General features: G+C 40.1%; 1 protein-coding gene and 1 long non-coding RNA gene across 2 annotated transcripts in view; one reads left to right on the top strand and one right to left on the bottom strand.

Annotated features, from left to right (window-relative positions):
• Positions 1–1,063: 1,063 nt before the first annotated feature.
• Positions 1,064–4,871, bottom strand: LOC131491488 (uncharacterized). Its single transcript, XR_009251477.1, has 2 exons — positions 4,434–4,871; positions 1,064–4,044 (listed from the first exon to the last, which is right to left on the bottom strand). It is a non-coding gene; the product is annotated as an uncharacterized LOC131491488 (long non-coding RNA).
• A 217-nt stretch (positions 4,872–5,088) lies between these two features.
• Positions 5,089–17,169, top strand: part of HSDL2 (hydroxysteroid dehydrogenase like 2) — a 67,852-nt gene continuing 55,771 nt past the window's right edge. The window contains exons 1-3 of the mRNA XM_058694513.1: positions 5,089–5,231; positions 12,594–12,757; positions 13,934–14,032. Coding sequence (XP_058550496.1) covers positions 5,215–5,231; positions 12,594–12,757; positions 13,934–14,032 — 280 coding nt within the window. The 5' untranslated portion in view covers positions 5,089–5,214. The remainder of the gene's footprint in view (positions 5,232–12,593; positions 12,758–13,933; positions 14,033–17,169) is intronic.

The following is a 17,169-nucleotide window of genomic DNA, read 5'->3' as shown; positions in this document are numbered from 1 at the left end:
GTGCACTTAAAAATGGTTGACATGAGGGGTGCCTGGGTGGCTGAGTCAGTTGAGCGTCTGACTCTTGATTTCAGCTCAGGTCTTGATCTCATGGTTTTTGAGTTTGAACCCCACATTGGGCTCTGTGCTGGCAGTTTGGAGCCTGCTTGGGATTGTCTCCCTCTGTCTCTCTCTCTGCCCCTCCCCTGCTCTATCTCTAAAAAATAAGTAAACTATTAAAATTATTTAAAAAATGGTTAACACGAGGGCCCCTGGGTGGCTCAGTTGGTTGAGAGTCTGACTCTTGATCTTGGCTCAGGTCATGATCTCATGGTTTGTGAGTTGGAGGCTTGAGTCGGGCTTCGGAATTCTCTCTCCTTCTCTGTCTGCCTGTACCCCCTCGTGCTTGTGCATGCTCTCTCTCTCTCTCTCAAAATAAATACACTTAAAAAATTTAAAAAAATGGTTAACATGGTAAATTTTACGTTATATATCTAAACATACATACATGGAGGTGGGGGCTCTAGCATCTAAGGGGTACAGGCCAGGAATGCTGCTAAACATATGAATACACGTGGCAGACTCCTCGAACAAAAGATTATCCAATCCAAAAGGTCAATAGCAGCAAGGTTGAGAAATACTGGTCTAAGTTATGGTTGACCCTTGAACAATGCAGGGGTTAAAGGCGCTGATGACCATATGGTCAAAAATCCGTATATAACTTTTGACTCCCTCAAAAAGTAACTAATATCCTCCTGTTGACCAGAAGCCTTACCAATAACATCAACAGTCTATTAACATGCATTTTATACATTATATGTATTATATACTGTATTTTTACAATAAAGTAAGCCAGGGAAAAGAAAATGTTATTAAGAAAATCATAAAGAAGAGAAAATGATTATAGTACTGTACCGTGTTTATTGAAAAAAAATTCATGTAGAAATGGACTCCCACAGTTCAAACCAGTGTTGTTCAAGAGTTGACTATATTAGCACAGCCTTGCTAAATGGTGTTATGTATATCCATTGAACAAACAGTCTTGATTTTTGTATTCTAAGGAAAAATGAACAGTACACAATGATGCATGCACAGAAGCTTTTATTGCAAGACTGTTTATAACAGGGATGATGTTGAGACAAAATGTCCATCACAAATGAGAATGATAAAATTAATTTCAGTATATTTATATAAAAGAAAACTATGTACCTCTTTTTAAAAAGTCAAGGTAAACCGTTAGTTGTAAGCTTGTAAAGATGTCTATGATATATTAAGTAAAACAAAAACAGTTTCCAAAACAATCTCCCCTATGATTTACAAATGATCAAAACCTATATAAAAATTTCAAAGTCTTAAAGGAAACATGCCAAACTGTTAATGATTATCTCTGAAGGATGGTATTAGAGGGAAATTTTCACATTCTCTAGATTGGTGTAGTCATCAGAAAGATAAAGACATTAAAATACAGCATTGAGGTTAATATCCAACAGTTACTAGTAAAATAGCGACTAGTAATAATTCTTTGAGCAACAGAAGTTACTTCTACCGGTCCAATGGGGGAAGATTTGGTACATTGTCAGAGGAGCTGCCATACCCTCAAAATCCCAGGGACTTCCCCTGTTTAACCTGGACCAGGGTGAGCTGTCCTGTGGGTGAAGGAAATGGAAAGTTTCAAGAGCCCTGACTCTTCCAAAGCCATTGAAAGCATCTGCATTGTGTTCTTGGCCTCTGACCATTAATTAGTAATTTTATATTTGACTGGAGAAGGCTAAATATCTTAAAAGGCAAGTTGAAAAATCACAATGGTAAATTATAACACACTGAAACTGTGTTTTCCAAACAGTAGGCTATGATCCACTGGAGTCATCAAAATAATTTAGTAAGTTATGATCTGCTTAATATGATAGAATATAATAGATTCAATAAAATAGAAAATTGTGTTTACTGGATCTGGATGAAAATATCTTTCTTTATGTGGATGTGGCCAACAAACATGAATGTTACTGCATTACACACTTAAAAATATATATTCTTATGCAACATAGGGTTAGAAGAGTCCTTAATAACTTAAGATTAAAGTTGTTCTCAGTGTCATGTCTTTTAATTTTTCAATTTAAGTATGCATTTTCAACTTCCCATGTGTTTGAAAATTACTTCTTAATGTTGGTAAAAGTAACTAATTAGTAATTAATTTAAATAATAAAAGATGAATTAGGATATCACATCCTGTTTATTTTTTATTAAAAAAATTTTTTTTATGTTTATTTTTGAAACAGAGAGAGACAGAGCATGAGTGGGGGAGCAGCACAGAGAGGGAGACACAGAATCCTTAGCAGGCTCCAGGCTCTGAGCTGTCAGCACAGAGCCCAATGCAGGGCTCAAACTCTTGAACTGTGAGACTGTGATCTGAGCTGAAGTCGGATGCTTAACCAACTGAGCCACCCAGGAGCCCCTAGAATATCACATCCTGTTTTTTAATTATACAAAGTATTTTCTTTAAGGAATTTAAAATTTATACATCCTATTTCCCCTTTATGGGAGCCCTGTAGCTCTTCATGCTATTTTTGCCTTAATGCAAGTCAGATTATATTATACCATAATATTGTTAATAAATTAACATTTTGCTTTATAGAATTCTGAATTTTAAAATAACAGTGCCATCTGGTGGTTCTTTCTCTTTGGGTATAAATCTCAAAGTGGAATTGCTCTTTTTTTTTTTTTTTTTTTTTTAGAGAGAGAGTGAGAGAGCACAAGCAAGGGAGGGGCAGAGAGAGGGAGACAGAAAGAATCCCAAGCAGGCTCTGCACTGTTTTGTTTTGTTTTTTAATTTTTTTTTATTAACGTTTATTTATTTTTGAGACAGAGAGAGACAAAGCATGAACAGGGGAGGGTCAGAGAGAGGGAGACACAGAATCTGAAACAGGCTCCAGGCTCTGAGCTGTCAGCACAGAGCCCGACGCGGGGCTCGAACTCACGGACCGCGAGATCATGACCTGGGCCGAAGTCGGCCACTTAACCGACTGAGCCACCCAGGCGCCCCAGCTCTGCACTGTTTGAACAGACCCCGATGTGGGGCTTGAACTCAGGAAGATCACCACCTGAGCTGAAACCAGGAACTGTGAGATCATAACCTGAGCCGAAACCAAGAGTCTGATGCTTAACCCACTGAGCCACCCAGGTACCCAAAAAGTGTAACTGCTCTTTTGCATATGGATATCCAGTAGGTGGTAACTTAAGGAGCTGCAAAACAGTTTCCCAAAGTGGTTTGTGCCTTTTCACATTCTCACCAACCATGTATGAGAGTTCCACTTTATTTATTTATTTTTATTTGTTTATTTTGAGGGGGTGGGGGAGAGAGAGAGAATTCCAAGCGGGCTACACCCTATCAGTGCACAGCCAATGCAGGGCTCAAACTCCCAAACCGTGAGATCATGACCTGAGCTTAAGTCAGACGCTTAACCAACTGAGCCACCCAGGAGCCCAGAGAGTTCCATTTTCTCCACTTCCTGGCTAACATTTGTTATTTTCCATATTTTCTGTTATAGCTAGCCTAGTGTATGTAAAATGGAGTCTCATTGTAGTTTGGATTTGCATTTCCCTAGTAACGATTGTTGTTGGACATCTTTTCATATGCTTGCTGACCACTTGCATATTTTTTTTGAAGAAATATCTATTCAGATTCTTTGTTCACTTTTTAGTTGTGTTTTTCATGTTTTTGTTGCTGAGTTGTAAGAGTTCTTTATATATTCTGGTTACCAGACTTTATTGGATATATGAATTGCAAATATTTTCTCCCATTCCGCAGGTTGTCTTTTCACTTCCTTGAGTGGAGAGTAAGCTTTTCATCTAACAGTCCCTATCAACTCTTTTTGAAACAGCAAATATTTACAACATTCTAAACAACACATTGGCCACTCCTCATTCCTCCCACGTAGGCTGACCTTGTCTTTTTTGTCCTGCTGCATCTCGACAGTGACCAGCATGCACTAGATGCTGATATTTATTGAATAAAGAAATTCTTCTGTTGTCTCTAAGGACAATATCATAGATCGTCAATTCAAATACCTATAGGAGGCAGGCAGGAGATATACATGAATAGAGCCGTTTAGGGTTTGCAGTAAATGGTAGAGTACATACCCCATCTCCAAGCTAGTTTAACTAGTCCTCAGATAACAACCTCATCGCCCTGTTGTATCATTTCAAAATAAAATTTCTTCATGTCTCCCTAAAAATATGTTGGTCTTTAGTTCATTAGGGTAGCTAACTAATGTCCAAAGATACTACCAAAAGCAATACTGCAGTGCACTTGCTGTGATGAGCACAGGGAGTTGTATGGAAGTGTTGAATCACCATACTGTACACTTGAAGCTAATATTACATACACTGTATGTTAACTGGAATTTAAATTAAAACTTTATATGTAAAAAAAGGCAATACAAGATCCCAGAATTCACCTTCTTCCAGCACTGAGTTTGGATGTTCCTTCTACGGGACCAGAGCTAAATATGCATTCTTCCGCGAGACTCCTGCAGAGTTCTGACTCAGAAGCTGCTGCTCATCACAGGGCTATGTAGAGCTGGGTGAGGTCGGCAGGCTTTAGTCCAGATTCCATGGGAGAGTCCAAATGCGACGCTGACCGGCTTCTGGCAGAAAAGTACCTGCCGAGGAAAACTGGTTCCTACTAGGGGAAATTCGACGGAGCGCATGCAGCTGGACAGGCTCCCAGGTTCGGGTCATAGAGGGAGAGAAGAGGGAGAGCCAAGTACTCGCAGCTCAGTGTCTGCAGAGGAGAAGCCGCACCCTAGCCTTCAAGGTCCCTAGTGCACGACTCAAAACGGCCACCCCACCGGCGCAGGAACGAAGCGCTGCGCCTAGGAGGCCTTCACAGAGCCGGAAAAAGCGTGCGTAGCGGCTGACGCCGACGGGAGACCGATTGTCACCGCAGAGCCCCGCGAGTGAGGTGGGGTGGAGTTGCCTTTCCCGACGCTAGCTCAGAGAGCTAGTTTCCAGGGGCCAGGCCGGGGAAGGAGGAAACTAGCTCCGAGAGCCTGGAGGCCCACGGCGTGCGCAGGCGCACTCAGAGATCTGCGAGTACTTGAAGCGCCCGTTCCCCGCAGGCCTCGGGGTGGGGCCTCGGGGGACTGGCGTAAATGAGGAGGAAAGGCCCGCCCCTCGCACACCGCTCTCTGCCGCTGGTGCCATTGCTGTCGCCACCACTTTTGCCCTAGGAAAGTCATGTTACCCAACACCGGGTAAGGGGATGGGGGCGCCGCGGGAGGAGACCGGGTAAGGGGCGTGGTGCGCGGCTAGGCTGGAGTGGATGGCTTGGGTTCCGAGGGGTGGGAGGGCGCTCCTTGGAGTGCTGGTCTGCGCTGGACGCGGTGTTCATGGAATCTGCGGTGATGCGTGAGAGTAACCCGGAGTTATGTACTTCGGGGTGGCAGCCACGTGCAAATCTCTCTCACATGTAAAGGATCCAGAGTGGGTTACCCCGCCACTCGCGGGGCGGGCCCGACCGTGGGTTTCTCCGTGGCTTGTGAGGTCTTTCAAGTTCTAGGTGAAAGGTCACTGGAACGCTGCACCGCCAGTGAGTCTTCACTTTTCCTGAACGCTCAATTCTGGAATAATGAAATAATAATGGGGTGTTTAAAAAGTGATTTTCAAATGAGTAACAAACTAATCTTAAAGTATGGGTATCTTTTTGGGGGGGACGGTTCACTTAAGTTTTTTAAACATTGTGGTAAAATACACATAACAGTATCTACCATCTTAACGGTTTTTAAAAAATGGTTATTTTTCAGAGAGAGTGAGAGAGAAAACGCAAGTGGGGGAGGGGCAGAGAGAGAGGGAGGCACCGAACATGAAGCAGGCTCCAGGTTCTGAGCTGTTTGCACAAACCCGAAGGTGGGGCTTGGACTCACAAACTGTGAGATCAGGACCCGAGCTGAAGTCGGAGGCTTAATGGCCTGAGCCACGCAGCCACAATTTTAAGTGTGCAGTAGTGTTAGGTAGATTCACGCTATCTGCAGCCAATCTCCAGAATTTTTTCAACTTGCAAAACAAACTCTATACGCATTAAACAACTCCTTCTTTCTCTCCAGACCCTGGCAACCACCATTCTGTTGTCTGTTTTTGTAAAGTGTAGGTGTCTTGAGCTGAGTGACATGTCTATTTTGTAATTTGCTTGAAAGATACAGGCACATGGCAAAAAGACTTAAACAGCTCTAATGGTTAAGGTAAAAAGTGTGTTTTCTCATCCTTAACATTCAGTCCCCCAGTTACTCTGGTTTGTTTCCAGAGATAGTCTATGCATTTATAAACATTTGCACACCACCTTAAACACACACACACACACACACACACACACACACACACACACACCACTTTTAAAAATAGTAGCAAACTCCCTTCTGGGCCTTGCCATTTTTACATAATATGTATTGGGACACACATTTTAGGTATGTATATGTGGATTTTTTTCTTTTGGTAGTTACATGGTATCCTATTGATGTACCATAATTTATTTACCCAGTCCCCTGTCATTGAATACCAGATCATTTCTAGGTTTTTGTTACTGCATATTTGCTGCAATGATTATCCTTGTATCCACTGTTTGCACATATTTGAGTGTGTCTATATATAAATTCCTGGAAGTGAAGTTCCTGAATGAAAAAGTATATGCCTGATATACTTTGATGGCTGATATCCTTAGCACTCCAAAGAGGTAAAAAGGATGAATGAGATTTTCTAATCCAACGTGTTGGCAAACAACAAAATGTTTCATCATAAAAACCTAATTGAAAAAAAAATGGCACTTCGTTACAGTTAAATTTTGCATCACGAGCGAGGATGAGGATCTTTTTACCAATTTGACCCTCATAGGACATTTGGCAATATCTGGGAACATTTTGGTTGTCCTAATTGTGTATGCGTGGGGGTGCACGCTGTTGGATCTTTAGAGTCCTGGAATGCTGGTAAATATCCTGCAATGCACAGGATGGATAGCCCTTTACAACAAAGACTTAACCTTGTCCAAAATGTTAGCAGTGCAGATGAGAAATTCTGATTTAAAGCCACCTGTGTGTCTTTTCTTTTTCTGGCTTACACAGTTAGGTTTGTTTGTTTGTTTGTTTGTTTGTAGTTTTTATTATTTTTTTTAGTAATCTCTACACCCAACACGGGGCTCAAACTCACCACCATGAGATTGAGAATTGCAGGCTCTTCTGACTAAGCCAGCCAGGTGCCCCCACAATTAGGTTTTATTGATCTCTGAGAGTGCTATTTGAAAAAAATTTATCATATGTGGTACAAATATTTTTGGATTTTTTTCCACTGTGTCTTGATTTTGATTATACTATTTGTTTATCATGAAAAAACATGTTTTTACTAAGTCAGAGTTAATCTTTTAAGGCTTTGTGGTTTCGTGACAACCTATAAGGCCATCTTAAACTAGGATTTTCTTTTGAATTGGTAAGTATTCTTCTAGTATTTTTATTTGTATTACTTTTGTTTTTACTCAGATTTTTCATCCACCTGAGGTGAAATACTATTTTGCTTACTATTTTGACATAGGAAGTGGGTTAGAAAGTCCACTTCATTTTGGTTCGGATGGCTCGCTGCACAGTTGTATTAGTACCATTGACTGACTAATCTTTTTTTCTGTTAGAAACTCCACATCTATCATATATTGAATTCTTGTATGTATAAGGATCTGTTTCTGGATTTTCTATTTTATTACATTAGTGTGTCTATTCATGCACTATTGCCAAACTATTTTAATTACTCTAGTTTTATAAAATGTTTAAATATTTGGGAAGGGTGGTTTCTGTCTCATTTGAATTTTTTTCTTTTTTCAGAATTTTCCTGGTTATTCTTGGATGTTTATTTTTCTAAATGAACTTTAGAGTAACTTGTATAGGTTTTTTTTTTAAGTTATTGTTTTTCTTTTTAAAAATTGTTAATAAAAATTTCATCACATTGACTCTGATTTTGAGATACCAGAGAAGTTTGGTAAACTGTGTTGTAGATTAATTCTACATTAGCAAGTTTTAGCCATTCACAAGTTTAGATTCAATGTGAGGAGAAAAATGTCCTTTATCCTACTGGGAATCAGTCCAGCTAGACCAAAGGCAAAGGGATGGAGCTTTTAAAGCAACAGTTAAGACATTTTCATGTTAATACTTAGACTAAAAAAATCACTTTAGTAGTCTGTGCCCCTGCACTTGGGTGGGTCAGTTGGTTAAGCATCTGATTCTTGATTTCGGGTCAGACCGTGATCTTAGGTTTGTGAGTTCCAGCCCTGAGCCCTGCTTTGGGCTCCCTGCTGAGAGTGCAGAGCCTGCTTAGTATTCTCTTCCTCTCCCTCCCTTTCTCTGCCCCTCCCCCACTAGCATGCCCAAGCTCTCTCTCTCTCAAAAAAAAAAAAAAAGTCTATGGTGGGAGCCTGGGTGGCTCAGTCGGTTAAGCATCTGACTTTAGCTCAGGTGGTGATCTCACGGTTTGTGGGTTTGAGCCCTGCATTGGGCTCTGTGATGACAGCTCAGAGCCTGGAGCCTGCTTTGGATTCTGTGTCTCCCTTTCTTTCTGTCCCTCCCTCAGCTCATGCTCTATCTCTCTCTCAAAGATAAATAAACATTTAAAAAATTAAAAAAAAAAAGTCTGTATATACTACCTTTTGTATAAAAAAGGGAAAATTACACACACATACACACAATGTGTTTTTATACATACATGTGTGTAGTTGCATATTTTGAAAAAAGAACTACAAGGATAAGAAGCCAGAAGTAATTGAAGCTGGTTACCTACAGGTAAGAGATTTGAGTGTACATATTTATAAGGTTGTAACTTTTAAACCATGTCTGTGTTTTACAACATCCTTCACTAAAGATGAGGGGAAATAAGCTAAAATGGAATGCAAACATTAACAAAGGAAGTTAACTATATATCAAATTTATCCCAAATATACAGAGAAAAAAATAATTTTTAACATAGTAATTTGTATACCTTGTGAGGGATTTGGTCTAACAAAAGAAAGAAATATAAAGAGAACTTGAACTTAGTAGATTTATTATTGGAGGAGAGAGATATTAGTACAATAATTCAAATACTGTTGTAACTTATAGTATATACCTTCCTCTAGTTGGTCTGCTTCCTTAAGAGAACAGATGAAGATCCTTACTCTCCCCCTTTGCCTCGGGCAAGAGTGTGTTACTGGGGTTTTTTTCATATCCCCTAAGCTGGCTCCTGGCGCTCTTGTCCTTTTTCTTGTAGAAAGCCATACCTGTGTCAGCATCCCATCCTTGTCTCCCAAAACTGTCAAGGTCTGGAATTTCTTTTTTCTTTTTTATAATTTTTTAAAGTTTATTTCTTTTGAGAGAGACAGAGTGTGAGCAAGGGAGGGGCAAAGAGAGAGAAAGAGAGAGAATCCCAAGCAAGCTCCACAGGATCAGTGCAGAGCCCGACGTGGGCCTACATCCCACGAAACTGTGAGATGATGACCTGAGCTAAAATCAAGAGTTGGATACTTACCTGACTGAGCCACCCAGGTGCCCTAAGGTCTGGGATTTCTATTTATCACATTTAATGTATAAATTTTTTAATGTTTTTAAAAAAAATTTTAATGTTTATTTGTTTTTGAGAGAGAGAAAGAGAGCACGAGTAGGGGAGGGTCAGAGAGGGAGACACAGAATCTGAAGCAGGCTCCAGGCTCCGCACTGTCAGCACAGAACCCGACCCAGGGCTCGAACCCACAAACTGCGAGATTATGACCTGAGCCGAAGTTGGATGCTTAACCGACTGAGCCACCCAGGCACCCCTAATGTTTTTTTAAATTTATTATTTTTGAGAAAGAGAGAGTGTGAGCAGGGGAGGAGCAGAGGAAGAAGGGGACAGAGGATCCAAAGCAGGCTCTGTGCTGACAGCAGAGAGCCAATGTGGGGGTTTGAATTCATGAATGGTGAGATGACCTGAGCCAAAGTCAGATGCTCAACTAGCTGAGCCACCCAGGTGCCACTTAATGTAGAAATTTTAACGTGTAAATAACTTAAAATCTCTAAAGTAAATAAAATTTTACCACTCCCTCAAACTGTAAGGATCTACAAAACTTAAACTCTAATCACTCTGTTTTAAACTTACATTATTGTAACAATACATTTTAATTCTTTAACCATACAAGTATTATTTATTATTTATGTTATTACTAATTATTATAAATACATTAATTGATTTCTGTTCTTAACTTACCAGTGTTTTTGTGGGTTTTTTTTGTGTGTGTGTGTTTTGTTTTAATCTTTTTGGTTTTAATGTCTTCTTGCATTTCTGACCTTCCATCTGGGAACAGTTCTTCGAATAAATAAGGCATGAGGGGTGCCTGGATGGCTCAGTCAGTTAAGTGTCCGACTTTGGCTCAGGTTATGAACTCTCCTGAGTTTGAGCCCTGCATCGGGCTCTGGGCTGACAGTGCAGAGCCTGCTTGGATCCTCTGTCTCCCTTTATCTCTTCCCCCTTCCTCTGCTTGTGTGTGTGCTCTCCCTCTCCTCAAAAATGAGTAAGCATTTTAAAAAAATTTTTATTAGGGGCACCTGGGTGGCTCAGTCGGTTGGGCGTCCGACTTCGGCTCAGGTCATGATCTCGCGGTCTGTGAGTTCAAGCCCCGCATCGTGCTCTGTGCTGACAGCTCAGAGCCTGGAGCCTGTTTCGGATTCTATGTTTCTCTCTGTCTCTGACCCTCCCCCGTTCATGCTCTGTCTCTCTCTGTCTCAAAAATAAATAAATATTGAAAAAAAAATTTTTATTAAAAAAAATTTTTTTTTAACATTTATTATTGAGAGACAGAGAGACACAGAGCATGAGCAGGGGAGGGGTAGAGAGAGGGAGAGACACAGAATCTGAAGTAGGCTCCAGGCTCTGAGCTGTCAGCATAGAGCCTGACGCAGACCTTGAACTCACAAACTGCAAGATCATGACTTGAGCTGAAGTCGGTCACTTAACCTCTCTCTCTGCCCCTCCCTCACTTGTTCTCTGTCTCTCAAAAATAATAAACATTAAAAGATTTAAAAAAAAAAAAGAGAGACACTCAACAGACTGAGCTACCTAGACACGCCCTACCTGATTTTATTTTACATGTTTCCTTCCTGCCTAACACCTAAGTAAATAGAAAGTTTAAAGTTAAGACAGATGGGGGTGCCTGGGTGGCTCAATCAGTTAAGTGTCCCGACTCTTGATTTCGGCTCAGATCATGATCTCACAGTTCATGAGATCGAGCTCTGCACTGACAGCACGGAGCCTGCTTGGGATTCTCTCACTCCCTCTCTCTCTCTCTCTCTCTGCCCCTCCCCCACTCGTGTTCACATGCACCTGCGCTCTCTCTCAAAATAAATAAACTTAACAAAAAAAAGTTATGGTAGATGAATGTAAAGATGAATGGGCACAGAGAACTTTTCTCAGTACAGTTGGGTCAGAGAATTTCCATCAGTACTCTGAGCTCTTTGCCAGTCTTTTAGGTTTGTTTGTTTAACAACTTTATTGAGATGTGATTCACATACCACACAATTCATCCTTTTAAAGTATACTATTCATTGTTTTTTAGTAAATTAACAGACTTGTGCAACCAACACCACAATTTTTAAAACCTTTTTATCATCTTCAGAAGAGACCCCACACCCCTCAGCTCTCAACTCCCAACTACTCCTGCCCCCAGCCCTAGGCAACCACTGTCCTCATGTCTCAATAGATTTGCCTGTTCTGGACATTTCATATAAATGGAATCATACAATGTGTGGTCCTTTGTGACTAGCTTCTTTCACTTGCATAATATTCTCAAGGTTCACCCATTTAGCACGGATCAGTACTTACTTCCTTTTTACTGTTGAATTTATTCCACTGTATGGATATGCTGCAGTTTATCCATTCATCAGTTGGATATTTACATTGTTTCCACTCTGGCTATTAGGAGCAATGATGAGCATCCATTATACAATTATTTGCTTTCAGGTAATTTCTTTTTTTTTTTAATGTTTATTTATTTATTTTGAGAGAGCATGAGTAGGAGAGGGGCAGAGAGAGAGAGAGAGAGAGAGAGAGAGAGAGAGAGAATGCTGTTAGTGCAGATCCTGATGCGGGGCTTGAAGTCACAAACCCTGAGATCATGACCTGAGCCAAAATTAAGAGTTGGATGCTTAACCCAGACACCCCCAGATAGTTTCTTTTAAGTGGGTTTGTATTCATTGTAGAAAATTTGAAAAATCCTGAAAAATATAAAAATATGATAAAATTTGTTCATAATACCACCACTCAAAAATAAGCTTTATTAACACTTTTTCTGTGGGGAAAAAAATACATGTCTATATAGGTTAATAATTCCTTATTTCTTAAGATTTACTTGTATCTGAGCAGATTTTGATTGCCAAATCATATCAAGACTGGCCAACAGCCGTTATAATATTACAGCAGTGGCAATATCACAGAATTATTAGCTATCAGGGAGGGAAGGAGGAAGGTTCAGAGCAAGTTTCAGAAGGGGAAACATACGTATTGTGAAATATGCAGAAGTTCCTGTTACTAATAAGTAATTAAAACATTGCGCTTCTTATAAGGTCATATTTGTTCTGTTGTAGGAAGCTAGCAGGATGTACAGTTTTTATCACAGGTGCCAGCCGTGGCATTGGCAAAGCTATTGCGTTGAAAGCAGCAAAGGATGGAGCAAACATTGTCATTGCTGCGAAGACCACCCAAGCACACCCCAAACTCCCAGGCACAATCTATACTGCTGCTGAAGAAAGTGAGTGAATGTGACAGTGCCATTTCATGAAATGTCCTAACCATGGTTTCAATACATAGAGAATTTACTGGAGAGTTTAATTGTAGCTATTGGAAAGGTACCCTAAAAATCATTTTATCTGGTTAAAGAAGTATCTTGTCAGCTGAGGGCAGTGATTCAGAAACTTTTTTTCCCATCACTTTTGAGCGATGTGAGAGACTCCCATTAAAAATCATGTCTCTTGAGGGCAGTTGTTCTTGGATCTACGCAGAAAATGGGGGAGTGGAAATGGAGAGGTGGATGATGTGAGCACTTCGAGAAATCTCTCCATGTTATTTATTCTCTGTGCCATTTGAAAGTCATTATCTTAATACTTTCAGTTCACAGTTATCAAGTGCTTATATTCAAGGCATTGTGCTAGACACAGTACTGGGAGGGAGGGCTTAAAATTCAACTTTGGTTAATATTGCTAGTTTTGTTAGTCATGTTTATAGCATTGTGGTTATGTTAGGGGAACACATATGAGTGAAATGATGCCTGAGATTTGTTTTAAAATACATACCAGCCAAAAACAAAACAGGATCGGGGGTAGAAAAATTAAACAACTCAAACACCTGGCAAAGCATTAATAATCATTAATAAGTGATAGATTCATGGTAGTTTATTATACTATTCTTTGTGTTGTATATCTTTTGTGAAATTTTTCATAATAAAGGTTTTTAAAATTACCTTCCCTTTTTTTCTTTTTAATAGGATATTTTTTACGTGCCCTTTTTTTTTTTTTTAAGAGAGAGAGAGAGAGAGCGAGAGAGAGAGAGCGAACAGGAGGAGGAGACAGAGAAGGAGAGAGAGAAGCCCAAGCAGGCTCCTCACTGTCAGTTCAGAGGGGCTCTAAATCAGGAACCGTGAGTTCATGACCTGAGCCGAAATCAAGGGGCAGATGCTTAACTGACTGAGCCATACAGGCGCCCCCCTTTTTTTTTGTTTTTTAATAGAGTTGGCTTTTCTAATCTGAGGCTGGATATGGGTTAGTCAGTCTGTCCAACTGTAGGGTAGAATCACTAGTAGTTCTAAGACATATTTATTTATATTGATTTTCTGAAAATAGGATACTTATTTCTTTTGATTCATATCAGAATGGAAAGTTTAGTATTTGAATGCCTCAATGCTTTGTTTTTGTTTGTTTATTCTTTGTAGTCGAAGCAGCTGGAGGAAAGGCCTTGCCATGTGCTGTTGATGTGAGAGATGAACAGCAAATCAATAATGCTGTGGAGAAAGCAGTGGAGCAATTTGGAGGTAGTGCCTTAATTCTGAAATAATTATTGAATACTGTAACTATAATTTAAATTAAAAAAATTTTTTTTTAATTTTCTAAGTCATTGAAGGATCACCAGGTAGGAGTATTTGGTTATGTAGAAATGCAGCTTAAAACCATCTGATGACTTTTTTTATTGCTAAAAATTATTTTGAATAATATAACAAATCTACCATTCAATATAAAGTTAGGCCCTTGACAATACATATGTCTAATCAATGAGCTTCCCAGATCCCATCTTCTTGCTTCTCCTCAATTAATGTAGCCCATCATTTGATGACTCTTTGGTATTTATTGGATAAAGTGTAGATAACTTACTGACATTCAAGGTATTTCGCATTCTGATCTCAACAGACTTTTTTTGGTTCCTTTTTTTTTTTTTTTATACCCCTGTGTAAATGCTTTACTCCTGCCCAGATAGTTTACTTCCATATCCTTGCCTTAAGATGTTGTCTCTTTTTCTCTTCCTCTTCCTGAGGCTTCTCTAGTGCCCACCTCTCCATCTCCAATCCTGCCTGAAATGCTCCCTTCTCTATCTTTTGAAATCCCACCTTTCTGTGGTTAAATCTTACCTTCTTCCTGACCTTGCTGACTTATCAGAAGTGTATTTTTCTTTCTCTGAATTCCTAAATCATTCCTTTGATCCTTCTCTTGTACTGCTTTAGATCTTAGTGGGTTTTTTCCTCCTCAGTTAGTTTACAAGCTCCTAGAAGGCAGGTGTTGGGGATTGAGCTAAGGCTTTGAAGGTATTGTAGCAAGGCACCTGGCCATGTCCAAATCCTGCCCAAACCATTATCACTCTTCCCCATCCCCCATAGTATTCCAGAGACTGTATGTATACGTGAAAGATAATTGACAACAAGGTAATTGAAACAAGATAATATTTTATTGTTAGCATGGCTTGTGCTTATAACCTTCGGTGCAGAGCACTGTGTTATAAAGGATCGGAACACAGCTTTGGCTCAAGTGGGGCCTCTATCTTTAAATCCAAAGTCTTAACCCCTACCTAGCAAAGTAATGTCAATGCCTATGTGAGAAGAAGAAAGAGAATGCAAAATTATTGGTTTTATTTATTTATTTCTTACTGATAGGGACACATGTGGAAGAGAAAGGAGAGGAAGCCACGTTCATGTGCAGGACCTTTTATCTAAAATAACTTCACCTGGTAGTAAAAGTAGCCAATTAGTGCTAATTAAGATTTGGCCTGATTAGCTTAAACATTCCTTTTTAGGGAAGAATTAAGGGAGAAAGTAGATAGTAGAAAGAGAAAGGGGGTAGACAGGAGCTTTTCCTTTCCCTATGTTCTTTTTTTTTTTTTTTTATGTATGTATGTATATAGAGTACACACGTGCTTGAGTGGAAGAGAAGCAAAGAGAGGGAGAGAGAATCCCAAGCAGGCTCCATGCCTGTTAGCACAAGGCCCAACATACGTAAGGCTGGATTTCACAAATCACGAGATCATGACCGGAGCTGAGATCAAGAGCCAGACGCTTAACTGGCCACCCAGGTGCCCCTCCTATTTTTAGTTCAGTGTTAGTTTTTTCTGTTGTGTCTGTCAACTGAGGGTGAGTTTATCCTTCCTGGAGAATGAGATCATCAGAATATCAGAGAGAGCCACCACCACCTTTGTCTAAGCCCTTCCTGTCTTTATTTCTGTCTTTTTCCTGGAAAATGTCAGCAATTCAGCTCTTGTCAGTATGGTCCCAAGAAATGTAGAGACATTAGGTCAAGATAGGACGTTAGTTAAAGGTACTTAAAAGCCATACTGTATAGGCCCAGAATTCACCCCCTGTTTGACTTCCATCTTGAATTCTAGCTGTGCGATCTATCCTGATTCACCAGAAAGACTTACACATTCTATAGTACATGACAGCATAGCACATTAATTTATGCCTGTCAAAATGGGACGCACCTCCACTGGGCAGTATTGGGCTCCTACAGAGAAATTGAATTCTCACAAATTAATTTCTTCTTGCCACAGAGAATTTAAGGACCCACATTGAAATCTCTTCAGTTTTCATACTCTGTTTTGTCCCAGCCAAAGAATTTTCACTCAGAAACATGGATGGTCTGGATTTCTTATTTAGCCATTATCGATTGTCTTCCATTGGTTATGGGATCGTTCCTTCAGCATCTTCAATGTTGGATTAATCCAGTTCTGCCAATCATATGATCTCCTTTTCCAGGACAGAGGAAATGAAAGGAGCAAAAGGAAATCTTGGCTTCTGTGTTTTCAGATGCCAGTTGATCCATACTATTGATCTGGCATTTGTGTCTCTGAACTTAAACTCTGTTGGTAGAAATTTTCACTTAAGCGGATGTGTTTTCCATACCTTTGAGGAAGAAAAAAATCTCTCAGCATATTTTGCTACTTTTTATTGAGAGAGGTGTCTGAAACACTTTTATCTTTTTTTTTTTTTTAATTTTTTTTTTTTTCAACGTTTTTTATTTATTTTTGGGACAGAGAGAGACAGAGCATGAACGGGGGAGGGGCAGAGAGAGAGGGAGACACAGAAGCGGAAACAGGCTCCAGGCTCTGAGCCATCAGCCCAGAGCCCGACGCGGGGCTCGAACTCACGGACCGCAAGATCGTGACCTGGCTGAAGTCGGACGCTTAACCGACTGCGCCACCCAGGCGCCCCCACTTTTATCTTTTTGATAAATTTATAGATTGGCAGTGGAGTTATCTCTGTTTTGAAGTCTTAAGTTTTCCTTCCTTCCTCCTTAGTATCCACTTTGATGTATTTAAATTTTTTTGCTTTCCTTTTAACTATCAGCTTCTGCTTTCCTGCCATAACAATGCACAATTAAGAGGGAACCCGGTTGGGCCACCTGGTTGGCTCAGTTGGTTAAGCCAACCGATCTGACTTCGGCTCAGTTCATAATCTCGGGTGAGCTCCAGCCCCGTCTCAGGTGAACATGAGCCCCACTTCTCTCTTGCTCTCTACCCCTCATGGGATTCTCTCTCTCTCCTTCTCTCTCTCTTTCAAAAAAAAAAAAAGAAAAAAAGAGGGAGCTCTGTTCAACCACTCAGCTGCTCTCTCATAATTATGGTGGATGCCACATTTATAAGAGATGACCTCTAAGATGCTCCTTTTCCCCCCCTCTGTGTTTTTTT

The sequence above is a fragment of the Neofelis nebulosa genome, chromosome 12, assembly GCF_028018385.1.
Source record: "Neofelis nebulosa isolate mNeoNeb1 chromosome 12, mNeoNeb1.pri, whole genome shotgun sequence".
Lineage (NCBI taxonomy): Eukaryota > Metazoa > Chordata > Mammalia > Carnivora > Felidae > Neofelis > Neofelis nebulosa.
The sequence above is the reverse complement of the archived record's forward strand: the minus strand, read 5'-3'. Positions and strand labels throughout refer to the sequence as shown.